General features: G+C 47.1%; 1 protein-coding gene across 5 annotated transcripts in view; it reads right to left on the reverse strand.

The window, feature by feature from the left end:
- The window catches only part of RAP1GAP2 (RAP1 GTPase activating protein 2), a 220,810-nt gene that overhangs the window by 105,777 nt on the left and 96,575 nt on the right, over window positions 1–18,458 (reverse strand). For all 5 annotated transcript variants that reach the window (XR_005212799.1, XM_037810055.1, XM_037810053.1 and 2 more), the window contains one exon: window positions 801–885. Coding sequence is in view for 4 of the 5 variants with exons in the window: in XM_037810055.1 (XP_037665983.1) it covers window positions 801–885 (85 nt within the window). In the remaining variant the exon portion in view is untranslated. The remainder of the gene's footprint in view (window positions 1–800; window positions 886–18,458) is intronic.

Here is an 18,458-nt window from a genome sequence, read left to right on the forward strand (position 1 = left end):
TGACTCAGCAGGCAGGGGACTTCTTCAGGGCTAGTGCTCCCCAGGCAAAGCATGAGGGAGGCAGAAAGGAAGGTGCATCACTGCCCAGGCAGGAGCACGGGCTGAGCCAAATGCATCCCCTCCCTGAGGACCAGCTTAGGCCCACAGCCGTCCTGCCAGGGGGCCTGAAAGGAGAAGGAGGTGGGGCAAGGGGAAGGAGCAGAGGAAGGGGCAGGGCACTGCCTCCTCTGCTCCTTTCCAGGATCAAGAAAGTCTGGGGCCCTGGGATGTGGTCCCCCAGGGAAAGAGATTTGTGTACAAAGGGCTGAAAGGAAAAGAACTACTGCCTGCCCCCCACCCAGGGAAACTCCGGTGTAACTTTCCCACAGGAAGTGGGGTGACAGGAGGGGCAGTCAGAGGCAGGTCCCTCCCCACCCCCAGCTCTAGCCAGTCCTTCTGGGTAGCAGCCCCTCAAGGCACCCAGCTGCATTCTAAGTCTCCCCACTGCCTCCTGCCTGGGCCTCTTATTCCTGAACTCCAAGACTCTACAAGGCCTCTAGCTAATTACCAAGAGTCCCACCCAACCCCATTTCAGCCCCAGTCTATTTCCACGCTGCCCCCGACACAGACATGCCTAAGCCTCCCAGTCACACTTAACTCTCACACTGATGAGCTCCATCGGATGCTGTCTCCAGACGTGTTGGGGCACTCGAGGCCCCCACTGGGGCAGGAGCAGCTGGGCCTGGAGCCAAAGCAGCAGGAAGGCCTGAGACTTTCCCACACATCCCCCTCCCCACCCCCACAGACTCCAAGGCTCTTACCTTCATGGTGGGAGGCGCAGTGAGAGGAGGGGACAGCGGCCGGTCCGGGAGGGTCACGTCTGAGCTGTTGGCCAGCTCCTGCTTCCTGCAAAGGGACCAAAGAACACAGAAGAGGTGATTCCCCTTTCTCTCTTCTCTAAGAGCAACTGGGGAAGGGGCACAAACTAATAAATGATATGGGAAACAAAGAGTTGAGAGTGTCTTTGCTGCTGGGGTGGCCTAAAATCTTAAGCACTGCTCCTGCAAGGGCAGTCCCTGGACCACCGGCTTCCGCATCACCTGGGAACTTGCTAGAAATGCAAACTCCCAGATGACACCAGTGTCTCCGATGTCTGTGTCCAGGAATCTGTGTTTTAACAAGCTCTCCAAGTGACTGTGCTGCACACTGAGGTGTGAGAAGCACTGGTCTAAAGAGATACAGGTCACAGGACAGCGCTGGGGTGGCAGAAGAGGAGGAGAAGGGGTAAAGGTTTGGGATTCATCCTCCCTCAGGCCCCTTTGTCCCTACATACACACAATCGCGCGTGCGCACACGCACACACACACCTTCCCACCCCCAAAGCCCTGGCCCAAGGGCTGGCTTGGGAGGATGGGGCTGCCTGCTGTGTCAGCTGCAGGTAAAACTTATTTTAGGGCATTGCGGGTGAGGACGGTGGAGAGGCAGCTAAACAGAGTTGTGTCGCCATGGCAACGTGATTGCGACAAGTTCGCAGCTCTCACACACCCCCCACTTACCATCTGGCCCTCACTGGTGACCAGGGAGTGCTTGCTTGCTTGCTTGCTTGATGGGGTGGGATGAGTCTTCAGGGCAATGGTTATGCAACAGGACCAAATGGGCAGAACCTGGGGGAATCCCCAGACAGGGCACTCTGCTGTCCTAGGCTTGCCCTGGCTATAACCTGGGAGGGGGCGGGGGGCAGGCAAGGAAAACGGTACTACGAGCTGGAGAAAAGTGGGCTGCATCGTCAAAGCCCTCAACTTTATAGCCCCTTCCTGCGGCAGCCAAAAAAGTTGGCCAAACACCTGGGCCCCCACTTCAATGACCAGAAGGCCCCCTGCCACCTCAAGAGAAAATGCTTCCACACCTGTTACCAGCCTAAGTCCCTCCAACTGGGGGCGACAGCTGCAACCCCAAGCCATCTTCATAAGAGGAGCCCACCCCTCCTACAGTGCCCCTACCTCGGGCTTGCCCAGCCCGGTCTCGCCCTGGCCCCCCTCAGACCATAGGCATTTATAAGCACTTCCTCCCCACAGCACCCCGGAAGTCCCTGGCTAAGACCTCTGAGAAACCAGGCACAACAATCCTTGCCACCCTCACTGTCCTCCAAGCAGCCAGACAAGAAGGCAGCCTGCACATCTGGCTGGGCAGAGGATCCATGTGACACCATCAACCTCAACCCTGCCAGCCCCCTTCTGTTCCTCCTCTCCCTTCCTCCTCCTTTCTTCCCAGAACTTGGTTTCACAATGATGGCTGGAGAGCGGTCCCTTCCCTCCTGACCCTGAAGCCTGGGGCAAGATCAGCACGACCCAGACTTAGCACCACCACCCCTAAACTCACACAGAGGAAGAGCCCAGGCTCCCTCTACCTCTCAGCTAGAACCACCAGCTTCTCCTTCCGTTTATGGCCTGGGACATTCCTGGTATGGGGTCCAGCATGGCAGCTCTGCCCCTCAGCTGCCTGTGAGCCCAACAGGGCTGGATCCAGCACAGGCTCACCCCCTCCAAGCAGCCACTGGTCCTCTCCTGGGCCTGGGCCCCCCATGAGCCATGATGGGAGACAGGGAAAGGATAAATGATGGGGGAAGCACCACACTAAGGTGAGTGCGAGGGCAGCTTCCCTGTGGGGCTGGGGGCCTGGTAGGGAAAAGCCAGCAGGGAAGGGAAGGGAGGCAAGTTCCCTACCACCCAAAGCTTTGGCACTAGCTGAGGACCTTTGGCCTTTTGCCCTGGAGATGGCTTGTAAGCAAACTTGACCAACAGAAGCCCTGACTCTCCAGGAATGTGAACACTAGAGGAGGCCAATGCTGGCAGGTTTTTCATATCACTGGGCAAGGGACATTCCATATACACAGTCACCTTGTCTGGTTCTCTCCACCAGGAGCAAAATGTCCCCTTCCATGGGACCAGAGCAGATGGGATTACTATCCAAGATCCCTGACTCCTGGGCAAAGGGCCCCCACACCCCATCTTCCCTGGACTGAGCCTGTCTCCCCTGCACCAACCTTTTCCCACTGGAAGCTGGAATAAGTTTCTGGGACCAGTCTCCCAGGGAGTGGGGAGGACTATCAGGTGGGAGCACAGAAGGATTTCAGAATTGATGCCTCAGAGCCTGGATGGTGCTGGAGCAGGAATGAGCACCAGTGGCTTAGAGGTCTCATGCTAACTCCAGGACTCTGTCTGAGACTGTGAGGGGAGGCAAGGTATGCAGAAGGCATGATTGCTACCTAAAAAAAAAAAGAGATGAGAACATGGAGCATACCCAGGCCGTTCATCACATATTAGAATCTACCCTGCCTGGGTATGCAGATGGTATCAAGTGGCACTTCTAAGGGTGGGATGGACCACACTGCACCATCCTCACTCTTGACTCCAGCTCTCCCTCCTAGAGGCCAATGGAACATATTTAAGAGCTTTAATTGCCCAAGTCTCAAGCTCTAGCCTTGGCCTTGTAATTAGAGGGGCAAAACAAGGAGGATCAGAGCCCCTGCTTCAGCCTCATCAGCCCTGCTCTGATCAGCTGTATTCATCCCGTCCTGCCCCAGGCCTCACTACCAAGGCTATTTACATGAGAGCCACACTCCCATAGACCAGGCTGGGCCAGCCCAGTCACCAGCTGGAGCTGAGATAAGATACAGCAAGAGTCACAGTGCTTGATGCAATTCCACCCCTTTCTCTCCCACTCAGGCAAACATATCAAACACAAGTAGGTGAAAGTGATGTGATTATATCAAGGGATAACCTTGAGTCTGTTCTAATTTATTACAAGCAAAAGGTAAATCATTAGCAAAGTCACCTTTGCTAATATCTGTAACAACTTTCTTGTAACCTGCAATGATCTTGACATCTACGGTGACATTGAAGTTGAAAGGTGCCACTCCCACCGCAGCCAAATACACATGGCTCCAGGGACACAAGGTCTCAGACCCACACAGGCAGACGACAGGAGGTGCTGGTGACAAGAGGAAGGGAAAGAGATAGAGGAGGAGAGGAGAACAATTAAGCATCCAGCTAAAAGAGAAGTATAGCAATGGGCTGGTCAACAAAGACTCCTCAGGCCAGATGCAGTGGGAAACTGCTCACACAGCCTCTCCATGCCCCAGACCCAAGGTTCTCTACTCTGGAAGCATGGGAGCACCTGCGGAAGATGAGAGCAGGGCTCTGGGAGGCCAGGAGAGGTCTTTGCCGGCTTTAGCCAGATGCAAATCTCAGGAGAAAATTATTAGAGGGGCCTGGCCTGGAAGCTGAGAATCCAGAAGGGACTATTCACCCAGATGGGGCTGGACAGTTGGAGACAGTGTGCTCTATTATGGCACCCTCATCCCCAGTCCTCTCCTCCACCCCCACATGGCCCTGTCCCAAGCCATCTGAGCTCATCTGCAGCTGTCATCTCTCACAGTTATGAAAAGTGCCCTACACTGGGAATCAAGAGATTCCTGGGTTCAAGTTTGGCACTGCCTGCTGCCTCACTGTGTGGCCTTGGTTAAGTTACTTCACCTCTCTGTGTCTCAGTTACTTCACCTGCAAAAACAGAGGTAATTGTATTCTGAGGCATCAAAATAAAACATGAAGTCGTATACAAATATAGACCATTATTACCATTATAATCGTCAACATTATTATTATAACTCATAAAATGGTGATCTGGTCTCCAAGTGGAGAGAAGCAAGAGTCCAGGGCTGTTTAAATGTCTTTGAAAACATTTCTGGCATCTTAAATAAGCACCTGTTCTAGCCCCAGGAATTTACTCTCAGGGTCATAACCATCAGTTAATAATCAACAACAGGAAAAATACCCACCAACCAGCGAATGGCTCTGGGGCCAGGTTTGAGGCCTCCTTCTGGCAAAAGTTCTCCCAAATCTTTAAACTCCCCTTTTCTGCATCTCTCACCTACCAGCTCCCTGGCCGTGCCACCATGTTTAGCTCTGCCTTCTCTTGCTTTCCAAGTAACTAAGCTAAAGAAACACAGATGGCTGCCCACTGCAAAGAACTTCTCAGAAAAACCAAAACAAAAGGAATGTGAAACAGTACTCAAAATAGCCAAAAAGAGGAAGCAACCCAAAGGTCCATCAACTGATGCCTGGACAACCAAAATATGGCAGATACATGCAATGGAATACTACTCAGCCATAAAAAGGAATGAAGTATTGACACATGCTACAACAAAGATGAACCCTGAAAGCATACTAAGGGAGAGCATCCAGACACAAAAGGACAAATATTGTATGATTCCATGTTTGTGATAATGTCCAGAATAGGCAAATCTATAGAGACACATAGTAGATTAGTGGTAGTTAGGGGGTGGGGGGCGGGAAGAATGGGGAATGACTGCTGATGGGAGGGGGGCTTCTTTGGGAGTGATAAAAATGTTTTGGGATTAGATAGTGGTGATGGCTCCACAACTTTGTGAATATACTGACAATCACTGAATTGTACACTTTAAAAGGGTGTGTTTTAAGGTATGTAAATTACATCTCAAATTAAAAAAAAAAAAAGGAATGAGCGAGAGGGGGCCGAACGGGCTCCATTTCTGTCATTCCTGCTGTTTCATTTCCTCCCGGCTGCCTCCCGGGCCAGGGCGTGTGTACACGTTCCTGCTCTGCGGCAACAGCAGTGGCGAATGCTTAGGATGCCAAGGGGGGCGTCCTCCTACCCCCAGCTGTTGGCAGCCACGCCTTCCCTCCAGACTCCCCACACTCTTAAGTACTCACAACACAGACATTCATTTGGAGAGATCTTTAGAGTCCTAATTTTTCATATTTCCAGGCCCTGTATAACCAGCTGGACCAATACAGACTAAACAATAAAGTAAAATAAAAAGCTTCAAGAGGAATCATTATAAGAAGCAGACACAATGGGAAGAAGAGTAAATTAGAAGCCAGGACTAGCGAAGCTCTAGCCCTGACACACTGGACCCTTGAAGTCTTGGTGTCTATCCCTGCTTTCCCTCTGCAGAATGGGCACACCAACTCCCGACTCCCGGTCCCCAAGAGCTGAGCTGGCCACAGGGAGCTGTCCCCACCTACTTCTATGATCGAGTCCTGGACAGTTTTCCCGATGGCAGAGAATTAAGTGGACCCTAGGCAAACCAGGTCAGAGGGAAGGGGACGTGCAGGAGCAGGCTGAGGGTTTAAGCCAGAGGAGCCCGCCGGGCTGTCGGCAGAAACCCAAGGCCCAGTGGCACAATCACACAGCCCTCATTCTGGAAGCCCGCAGCACTGAGCAACCCTGGTGGTGGGAAACAGCCTTCGAGAAGCCCCATCGTGTGCGGCGGGACCACCTTCCAGCATGCGCAGAGGGAGGCAGCTGGGAGTGCAGAGCTGGTGGCGTGGGCAATGTTTGCAGAGCATTGGTTCCAGGGTCTGGATTTGAATTCCATCTCAACCCCTGATTAGCTAGTAACCCTGGTCCAGTTACCGCACCTCTCTGAGCTTCAGCTTCCTCATCTGTAAAATTATACAAATAATAACAAAATAATAATAAAACTGTGTGCGAATCAGGCCTGCAAAGCTCTTAGCCCAGGGCTGGTATGGAAAAAAACTCAGTCCATGGAGACCATCATCAAGGTTGTTACCAAGGCTTCAGTCAAATGAACTGGAATAAGAGTTGTGCATGCTGGAGAAGAGGCCGAGACAGAGAGCCAATCAGAGGGACGTCCTGGAAACTGGGGTGACTCAGATGGCCCCCATACTTTGGACCCTGAGCCTGGGAGGCAGGGACACAAGAGCCCAGGTGCCATGTGGGGCCACCAGGTCGGGGCTGTGTGCACATGGCTTCTTTTCAGGCCCCAAGGGGACAGAATGGAGGTGAGGGTGTGAACGTCCATTCTGCCAGTGCTGGGCCCACGGAGAAGGGAGTGGGGGGAGGGGCACTGCATTCCGGCATGAGAGGCTCTGAAGGCGCCCCCCTTGGACAGCCCTTAGGAAGAAGGAGGTTGTGTCACCTGTTAGCACCTGGCTGCGTTCACCTCTGTGTCACATCCCATCCCGGTGTAAGCTCTAAGACAATCCCAGAGATTTGGAGCACAGCTCTACACCTCTGATGATTCAAAACTCCCTGGGACTGGAAAACAGCAACGCCCACCGCCTTCAATCCAGGGTTCATGGACTCATGGACCACCGGACGCCGTCCAACCACCAACTTTACAGACAAGAACACTGAGGCCCAGAGACACAGCAAGAGATGCCCAAACTCCACAGGAAGCCTCTCTCCTCTTCTTCCCCAGAGAAGAGGAGGTTCAGTCTCCAAATCACCCCAGCACAAACATGTATGAAGCAGGCAGGCCACGTCTCCAGGGAACACATTCATTTATTGACAAACATTTCTAAAGCTCCTACTGAGCACCAGGGCCCTTGTGTGAGGGGAGAGGGGGACAGGACTCAGAGGAGTCCATGTGTCCTCTTTACAGAGTGGGCTGATGGCAGAGGCCCAGGCTGGGAGACAGGCTGCCTGGGAATGTGGGTCTAGAGTGGATGCACCATAGCCAAGCCCTGAGTGTGTGACGTATCTGCACAGGGAGGCCAAGTGGAAGACTTGGGTGACACCGGATGACTGCAGCTTCAAAGGATGCCCTGGTTTCTCTCTGCATGTGTCGGGTGAGGATGACACTGCCCTTCCCCAGAGCACTGGAAGTCCCTACACTGGGCAGGGTGAGGAGAGAGGGCAGGAGCCTAGAGACACAGGAGGTGATGGGGAGGACCATCCGTGGGCCTCTTTAGTTGGTCCCCTGTTAGGGTGACTGAGCCTCCTCCTGTGTCCTGTCTCGGAACTGATGGACCAGCCTAGCCCCTTGAGCAAATCCCCACATTCCTGGGAAAATAAGCCTTTACTGAGCAAACAACTTTTAGAACTGACCCAAGCTTTGCAGTTTCCACATCAGCAAATGGAGACGTTGAGGGATTCCGTGTGGGCCTGAGGACACAGAGCCAGAAAACGCAAGAGTTGAGCTTCAGCCCTGAGATCCCTCTGACTCCAATCACCAGGAGAAAGTGCTTTTTCCATCACCAGGAGAAAGCTTTTCCATCACCAGGAGAAAGCTGCTCTACCTGGCCTGAGTGCTACAGCAGGATATGAAGGAAGGATGCTGACCATGCTCTTAAAGCATGAGTTCTTGGAGGCCAAGGTGGGCTGTGGGTCCTAGAGTGGGTGGTGTATTCTTTACAAGCATCTGAGACCATCCAGGCAGGAGAAGGAAAAATGCAAAACTCATCCAGAAGGCACAGCACACCCACACGAAAGGCCCATTTGCCAAACGTGAACTGTAGAATATGGGTTAAAGCAGAGAGAGACAACAAAGAGCCACGAGGACACAGGGAAGAGAGGGCCAGGTCTCCTGGGGAGGTCAGCTAAGGTTTCACATAGGAGATGGCAGCTGAGCTGGGCCTCCAGGGAAAGGCACAGAAGCACAGGCCCAGAGGGGTAAAAGTAAAGAGCACCATGGGCAGACCTCAGGGGTCACTGGTGCAGAGAGCAGTAGCAGACCCTCAAAGACAGAAGGTAAGCACCAGCAGTCATTGAGGACTTATGTACAAGATGCTGTTTGAAGTGACTCGCACAGACTCTCCCAATTAAAGCTCACAACAACCCCTGATGCAATGATTATTCATCCCATTTTACAGATGGGGAAACCAAGGCTCAGGTCACACAGCTGGAAAGCAGCAGAGCAGGGCTTGGACCCAGGCAGTCTAGCTCCAGAGACCATGATTTTAACCACTGTGCTACACTGTCTCAGGGGAAGAAAAGGCACCAGCTCATGACAAGATTCTACATCACTCTTATTAGACTGTTCCCCAAAGGAGGGGGATACATGCACCACTGCCGGCACCCAAGGTATTTGGGGAGGTCATTGTCAAGTGGTCTTCCTTGGAATAGTTATTTATTGATCTCTTTCAGTTACCTTCTATTTGGGGCAGGCCACCCTGAGTTCCCATTTATGGTAGTGATAGGAAGCTGCCTTCTAAAATAAGTTTACTACCATTTAAAAACTGAGCCAATTAACAGAAAATATTACATAACTAATACAGGTGGCACACAGACACTGACGGAAACAGTGAAGATGGTTTGAGAACAGCTGGGGTTCGGAAAACATGTGCTAAGAAATCTGAACTCTGTCTCCTAGGTAAAGGGGAACAGCAGGTTTCTAAGCCAGAGCATGGCTGAGCTGCATAGCTTTGCTTCAGGACTCCCTGGGGCAGCAGAGAGGAGAACAGAGGGACTTGAAAGGGGAGAAAGGGAATGGGAAGGACTAGACTGTGATTATGGCCATAAATTGAAATGAAGGGGTCAGTTTCATAAGCCGTTTCAGAGGCAAAATTAAGAGGACACAGCAACGGAAGGTAAAGGAGGAAGAGAGTGCTCAAAAACTCTAAAAGACTCGGATTTCAAAAAACTGAATGATGGATGCTTCAACCAAGACACTGACTAAGGGGGAGAACTGGATTTGCAGGAGGCAGATGATAAATGTCCATTCTAGACACATGGGGAGTCAAGTGCCCCCAGGACAACCAGGTGAGATGGGAAAGGAGCTGAAGCCTAAGCAGGGAGACAGGTGTAAGGAGAATAGAGGTAAATACTGAGGCCATGGTCGGGGGGGCGGTGCAGAGGAGGCCCCCAGGGACAGCAGGGAGCGCTAAAATGCACAAAGAACAGGAGCCCTCCAACTGAGCAGGGAAGGAGAGGCGAGGACGGAGAGCCATGCCAGGATGGAGAGGAGAGCAGGAGCCAGGGCAGGGTGATACTGAGAAGGCAGTGGTGGGCAAGCCCCCGTATTACACAAGAGGCCCCATTTCCCAAGCGCTGGAGAAATCACTAACCCTGCAAGCTTGTGTCATGCAGCCGCCGAAACGCACTGCATCATTTGGAAACTGCCGACTCCGCAGCTTCACTCACATGGTCAGCGGTTCTGCTTGGCACTACCTGGCCTCAGTTGAGGGAGCTACATCATGGTCAGATCAAAGGCGGCCAGCTCACAAGGTCACGGCTTCAGAAAGCTTCAGAGGCAAAACCACAAAATCACGGAGTCACGAAGTCTCAGGATATTAGCATTTTAACAGTGTGCTTATATTTCTTAATCAGATGGCAAGTACATGGGTGCTCGTTTTATTACTCATTTGGTTTGTATGTATGACATATATTCCAATACAAATGTTTTAATAAGTGATAAATATGTTCTCTTACTTCCCTTATGACATGGATATAGATATTGATGATATAGGTGACTAGAGATCGAGGTAGAGATAGAAATAAAGATCTTCTTAAGGCTGTTAGGACTTCCAGAATGAATATGGTAGACTGACTACATGCATTTACTCTGCATCTTCTGAAGCCCCTTAAAACAGAACTTAACAAAAAGGAAATGAAAAAATGTGAACTGACAAAGACAAATATAATGGGAGAGGAAATTCAGCGTACAAGAGATTAAAGGTGTTCAGAAGATGGAAAGTGGATGGAGGCTGGTAACTTTCATAGCAGAGAGCAGGAAACACAGAGGAGGATGCTGTCAAAAAGTGAACGTAGTTACTCCTCCAGGAAAGTAGGTAAAAAGCCAGGAACTGCGTGGACTGGACACCACAGAGCAATCTGTCTTTGGGCATACTTCATACAACACTCATGAAAACGTGGAACTGCTGAGATCAGCGAAATCTGTAAGTTTTTGCGGCCAGGGGACCCGCGCCCCTCCCTGCCAGGCTCAGTCCCGGGGGAGGAGGGGCTGTCAGCTCCAGGAAGGAGAAGGGAGAATTGCAGTGGCTGCTCTTACCGGAAACTCATTCTACTGATTCAAACTCCAACCATAGATAGACTGAGGCCAGACACCAGAGACTCTGAGAGCAGCCAGCCCAGCAGAGAGGAGACAGGCATAGAAAAAAAACAACACGAAAAACTCCAAAATAAAAGCAGAGGATTTTTGGAGTTCTGGTGAACACAGAAAGGGGAAGGGCGGAGATCAGGCCTTGAGGCGCATTTGCAAATCCCGAAGCAAGGCTGATCTCTCTGCCCTGGGCACCTTTCCTTAATGGCCCTGGTTGCTTTGTCTATTAGCATTTCAATAACCCATTAGATCTCTGAGGAGGGCCGGTTTTTTTTTTTTTTTTTTTTTTTAAATCCTTTTTGCTTTTTCTAAAACAATTACTCTAAGAAGCTCAATACAGAAAGCTTCAAAGAATTGAAATTTGGGCACGTCAAGTCAAGAGCAGAACTAACAGAGCTCTGAGACAAAAGGCAATAATCCAGTGGCTGAGAAAATTCACTAAACAACACAACTTCCCAAGAAAAGGGGGGTGTCCGCTCACAGCCACCATCCTGGTGGACAGGAAACACTCCTGCCCATCGCCAGCCCCATAGCCCAGAGCTGCCCCAGACAACCCAGTGTGACGGAAGTGCTTCAAATAACAGGCACACACCACAAAACTGGGCGTGGACATTAGCCTACCCTGCAACCTCAGCTGAATGTCCCAGAGCTGGGAAGGGGGAGCAGTGTGAATTAACAGAGCCCCATTCAGCCATCATTTGAGCAGACTGGGAGCCTCCCAACACAGCCCAGCAGCCCAGAACTGCCCTGGGGGGACGGCACTCACCTGCGACATAGCACAGTCATCCCTCAACAGAGGACCCGGGGTGCACAGCCTGGAAGAGGGGCCCACTTGCAAGTCTCAGGAGCCATACGCCAATACCAAAGACTTGTGGGTCAGTGGCAGAGACAAACTGTGGCAGGACTGAACTGAAGGATTAGACTATTGCAGTAGCTTTAAAACTCTAGGATCATCAGGGAGATTTGATTGTTAGGGCCACCCCCCCCTCCCCGACTGCCCAGAAACACGCCCCACATACAGGGCAGGCAACACCAACTACACACGCAAGCTTGGGACACCAATTGGGCCCCACAAGACTCACTCCCCCACTCACCAAAAAGGCTAAGCAGGGGAGATCTGGCTTGTGGAGAACGGGTGGCTCGTGGATGCCACCTGCTGGTTAGTTAGAGAAAGTGTACTCCACGAAGCTGTAGATCTGATAAATTAGAGATAAGGACTTCAACTGGTCTACAAACCCTAAAAGAACCCTATCAAGGTCAGCAAATGCCACGAGGCCAAAAACAACAGAAAATTATAAAGCATATGAAAAAACCAGACGATATGGATAACCCAAGCCCAAGCACCCAAATCAAAAGACCAGAAGAGACACACCTAGAGCAGCTACTCAAAGAACTAAAGATGAACAATGAGACCCTAGTACGGGATATGAAGGAAATCAAGAAGACCCTAGAAGAGCATAAAGAAGACATTGCAAGACTAAATAAAAAAATGGATGATCTTATGGAAATTAAAGAAACTGTTGACCAAATTAAAAAGATTCTGGACACTCATAGTACAAGACTAGAGGAAGTTGAACAACGAATCAGTGACCTGGAAGATGACAGAATGGAAAATGAAAGCATAAAAGAAAGAATGGGGAAAAAAATTGAAAAACTCGAAATGGACCTCAGGGATATGATAGATAATATGAAACGTCCGAATATAAGACTCATTGGTGTCCCAGAAGGGGAAGAAAAGGGTAAAGGTCTAGGAAGAGTATTCAAAGAAATTGTTGGGGAAAACTTCCCAAATCTTCTAAACAACATAAATACACAAATCATAAATGCTCAGCGAACTCCAAATAGAATAAATCCAAAAAAACCCACTCCGAGACATATACTGATCACACTGTCAAACATAGAAGAGAAGGAGCAAGTTCTGAAAGCAGCAAGAGAAAAGCAATTCACCACATACAAAGGAAACAGCATAAGACTAAGTAGTGACTACTCAGCAGCCACCATGGAGGCGAGAAGGCAGTGGCACGATATATTTAAAATTCTGAGTGAGAGGAATTTCCAGCCAAGAATACTTTATCCAGCAAAGCTCTCCTTCAAATTTGAGGGAGAGCTTAAATTTTTCACAGACAAAGAAATGCTGAGAGAATTTGCTAACAAGAGACCTGCCCTACTGGAGATACTAAAGGGAGCCCTACAGACAGAGAAACAAAGACAGGACAGAGAGACTTGGAGAAAGGTTCAGTACTAAAGAGATTCGGTATGGGTACAATAAAGGATATTAATAGAGAGAGGGAAAAATATGGCAAACATAATCCAAAGGATAAGATGGCCGATTCAAGAAATGCCTTCACGGTTTTAACATTGAATGTAAATGGATTAAACTCCCCAATTAAAAGATATAGATTCGCAGAATGGATCAAAAAAAATGAACCATCAATATGTTGCATACAAGAGACTCATCTTAGACACAGGGACACAAAGAAACTGAAAGTGAAAGGATGGAAAAAAAATATTTCATGCAAGCTACAGCCAAAGAAAGCAGGTGTAGCAATATTAATCTCAGATAAAATAGACTTCAAATGCAGGGATGTTTTGAGAGACAAAGAAGGCCACTACATACTAATAAAAGGGGCAATTCAGCAAGAAGAAATAACAATCGTAAATGTCTATGCACCCAATCAAGGTGCCACAAAATACATGAGAGAAACATTGGCAAAACTAAAGGAAGCAATTGATGTTTCCACAATAATTGTGGGAGACTTCAACACATCACTCTCTCCTATAGATAGATCAACCAGACAGAAGACCAATAAGGAAATTGAAAACCTAAACAATCTGATAAATGAATTAGATTTAACAGACATCTACAGGACATTACATCCCAAATCAACAGGATACACATACTTTTCTAGTGCTCACGGAACTTTCTCCAGAATAGATCATATGCTGGGACATAAAACAAGCCTCAATAAATTTAAAAAGATTGAAATTATTCAAAGCACATTCTCTGACCACAATGGAATACAATTAGAAGTCAATAACCATCAGAGACTTAGAAAATTCACAAATACCTGGAGGTTAAACAACACACTCCTAAACAATCAGTGGGTTAAAGAAGAAATAGCAAGAGAAATTGCTAAATATATAGAGACGAATGAAAATGAGAACACAACATACCAAAACCTATGGGATGCAGCAAAAGCAGTGCTAAGGGGGAAATTTATAGCACTAAACGCATATATTAAAAAGGAAGAAAGAGCCAAAATCAAAGAACTAATGGATCAACTGAAGAAGCTAGAAAATGAACAGCAAACCAATCCTAAACCAAGTACAAGAAAAGAAATAACAAGGATTAAAGCAGAAATAAATGACATAGAGAACAAAAAAACAATAGAAAGGATAAATATCACCAAAAGTTGGTTCTTTGAGAAGATCAACAAGATTGACAAGCCCCTAGCTAGACTGACAAAATCAAAAAGAGAGAAGACCCATATAAACAAAATAATGAATGAAAAAGGTGACATAACTGCAGATCCTGAAGAAATTAAAAAATTATAAGAGGATATTATGAACAACTGTATGGCAACAAACTGGATAATGTAGAAGAAATGGACAATTTCCTGGAAACATATGAACAACCTAGACTGACCAGAGAAGAAATAGAAGACCTCAACCAACCCATCACAAGCAAAGAGATCCAATCAGTCATCAAAAATCTTCCCACAAATAAATGCCCAGGGCCAGATGGCTTCACAGGGGAATTCTACCAAACTTTCCAGAAAGAACTGACACCAATCTTACTCAAACTCTTTCAAAACATTGAAAAAAATGGAACACTACCTAACTCATTTTATGAAGCTAACATCAATCTAATACCAAAACCAGGCAAAGATGCTACAAAAAAGGAAAACTACCGGCCAATCTCCCTAATGAATATAGATGCAAAAATCCTCAACAAAATACTTGCAAATCGAATCCAAAGACACATTAAAAAAATCATACACCATGACCAAGTGGGGTTCATTCCAGGCATGCAAGGATGGTTCACCATAAGAAAAACAATCAATGTATTACAACACATTAAAAACTCGAAAGGGAAAAATCAATTGATCATCTCAATAGATGCTGAAAAAGCATTTGACAAAATCCAACATCCGTTTTTGATAAAAACACTTCAAAAGGTAGGAATTGAAGGAAACTTCCTCAACATGATAAAGAGCATATATGAAAAACCCACAGCCAGCATAGTACTCAATGGTGAGAGACTGAAAGCCTTCCCTCTAAGATCAGGAACAAGACAAGGATGCCCGCTGTCACCACTGTTATTCAACATTGTGCTGGAAGTGCTAGCCAGGGCAATCCGGCAAGACAAAGAAATAAAAGGCATCCAAATTGGAAAGGAAGAAGTAAAACTGTCATTGTTTGCAGATGATATGATCTTATATCTAGAAAACCCTGAGAAATCAACGATACACCTACTAGAGCTAATAAACAAATTTAGCAAAGTAGCGGGATACAAGATTAATGCACATAAGTCAGTAATGTTTCTATATGCTAGAAATGAACAAACTGAAGAGACACTCAAGAAAAAGATACCATTTTCAATAGCAGCTAAAAAAATCAAGTACCTAGGAATAAACTTAACCAAAGATGTAAAAGACCTATACAAAGAAAACTACATAACTCTACTAAAAGAAATAGAAGGGGACCTTAAAAGATGGAAAAATATTCCATGTTCATGGATAGGAAGGCTAAATGTCATTAAGATGTCAATTCTACCCAAACTCATCTACAGATTCAATGCAATCCCAATCAAAATTCCAACAACCTACTTTGCAGACTTGGAAAAGCTAGTTATCAAATTTATTTGGAAAGGGAAGATGCCTCGAATTGCTAAAGACACTTTAAAAAAGAAAAACGAAGTGGGAGGACTTACACTCCCTGACTTTGAAGCTTATTATAAAGCCACAGTTGCCAAAACAGCATGGTACTGGCACAAAGATAGACATATAGATCAATGGAATCGAATTGAGAATTCAGAGATAGACCCTCAGATCTATGGCCGACTGATCTTTGATAAGGCCCCCAAAGTCACCGAACTGAGCCATAATGGTCTTTTCAACAAATGGGGCTGGGAGAGTTGGATATCCATATCCAAAAGAATGAAAGAGGACCCCTACCTCACCCCCTACACAAAAATTAACTCAAAATGGACCAAAGATCTCAATATAAAAGAAAGTACCATTAAACTCCTAGAAGATAATGTAGGAAAACATCTTCAAGACCTTGTATTAGGAGGCCACTTCCTAGACTTTACACCCAAAGCACAAGCAACAAAAGAGAAAATAGATAAATGGGAACTCCTCAAAAGAAAAAAAAAGAAAAAAAAAAAAAAAAAAAAAAGTGAACGTGCCACCTGCAGAACCCGAGGAAGACTCCCAGGCCTCTGGATCTGAGACAGAAAACTAAGGGAGGCTTTTGACACTCGAGACACTGAGCCTCTGGACCCCAGGTCACTTCTCCACCTGCCAGCTTACTTCTCCCCACCCCAAACCCACCACCATGGTAGACCAGAGACATATTCTCCAAGGAAACTGAACTAGAGGGGATCTGGATCTGGTTACTTGAGAGAAACTGAACAATCCCAAGAAAAGATCACATCTGGGCTCCTCCCATGAAAAGGGGAGCTTGGAAACCCCCAGCTAGCAAGCCAGCCCCATACACTACTCCCCATCCAGCTACCAGTGCCTTGTTCTTGGACACAAGTAAAAAGCCATGGATGGCCAGACATTTGAGGAAACAAGAGACAGACACGAAAACAAACAAGAAGAACCTGAAGGAAACAGGCAACGCAAGGAACCAATGAAAACTTCAAAAAAAAATGCTATAAATTAATATCCTCAGAGAGATAGAACAAAATATTGTATCCATGACAAAAGAACAGAATACTCTTTTAAGTAGAATATTCAAAGTACAAGAAAGAAATCGTAGAAATTAGAAATATGATTCGAAAACTAAGTTAAAGAAGTCTCCCAAAACATAGAACAAGAAGAAAAAGGTAGCAAAAATGAAAGACAAAAGATAAAAAAAAACAAAGGATCCAAAATCTGACCAAGAAAGTTTCCAGAAAGAGGCAACTGAGAAAAGGGAGGGTAGATGTGGTAGCTAATCTCCAAAGCTGGTCACCCAATGAGCCACATCTCTTGGTACTAACGCCCTTGCGTAGACCCCTTCCCTTAAATATGGGCTGGTCCTGTGACTCCACTTTGACCTATAGACTATGACTGAAGTAGTACTGCTTCCCTTCCAAGGCTAGACCCTAAAGCTTCCACCTGAGTCTCTAGGAAGGTCTGCTCTTGGGAAAGTAAGCCATGATGTAAGACTACCCTGAGACGGCCATACTGTAAGGAAGCCCAGACTAGTCACATGGGGGCCACGTGGAGAGAGATGCCCAGCAACTCCCAGATGTCCCTGCCATCCCCAGCTAGGCTCCACACATACCAATCAAGAAACCATCTTGGCCATTTCAGTCCCAGCAGATGCCACATGGAGAAGAACCCAGGAACCAAGCAAGAGCCATGACCCCAGACACAGAGCCCCTCTGAGCCAGCCCAGATGAAGTCTCAGACATGGTGAAGCAAGGATAAGCTGTCCCCACTGTGCCCTATCTGAATTCCTAACCCACAGAATTGTAAGCATAATAAAACGGTGGCTGTTTTACATCATTAAGCTTTATGGTAGTTTGTTACACAGCAACTGATAACCATAGCAGGAGGAAATTATCAGAAAAACAGCCTAAGAACATTTCCCAGAACTGAACATCCTGAGTCTCTGGGTCTGCTGAGTACCCAGCACAATGAATGACAAAAGGACCACCACACACATTGTCAGGAAATTTCAGAATAACTGGGTAAATGAAAATCCTCAGGTTCCAGAGAAGACACAAATATAAACAATACATAAAGGAAGGTGAATCAGCATCCCATCAAACTGTTCCACAACAATTCAAGAATCTAGTAGGTAATGAAAATGGTTTTCAGACTAAAATTTTATACCCAGACAAACTATCAACCAAGTGAGAGAGTAGAATAAAATCATTCTGAAATATGCAAGAGTTCAAAGCTTACTCCCTTGAACGCTTTCTTAGGTGGCTACTGTTAAAAAGCAACTGTTCATATTAGAGGACAGAAGCCTCTGGAAATGAGGTCTCTTGGTGGAAAGAATGAAGCTGACAGACTATTCAATGTGTGTGAGTTTTTAGGGAGAAAAAAATATTAATGGAATTATGGTAAAATAAATAAAAGAAGTAAAATAGAAAAATAAAGTTAGGCACATAGAAAACTATGCTAGTGGGGGAAACGTGTTAATTGTTAACTCCAGGAAAAATTAATTATTAAAGACAAGAAACATAATTACAGCACCCTCCTTGGCCCAACTATGAACAATATTTCATATTCATAATAAGTAAACACTGAATATTGAATTAAACTCCCAAAGTGGTGCTCCTGGGAGGATACACTGCTTAGCAGTAGTCTTGCATCTTGGCTGAATTCACTGGTCAGCTCTGAGACAGCAGGAGTCCCACCCACCTCACAGTGCCCAGCAAAGCAGTGTGTTGGGCCATCCATGCGAAGAA

Source organism: Choloepus didactylus, chromosome 18 (genome assembly GCF_015220235.1).
Source record: "Choloepus didactylus isolate mChoDid1 chromosome 18, mChoDid1.pri, whole genome shotgun sequence".
Classification (NCBI taxonomy): domain Eukaryota; kingdom Metazoa; phylum Chordata; class Mammalia; order Pilosa; family Megalonychidae; genus Choloepus; species Choloepus didactylus.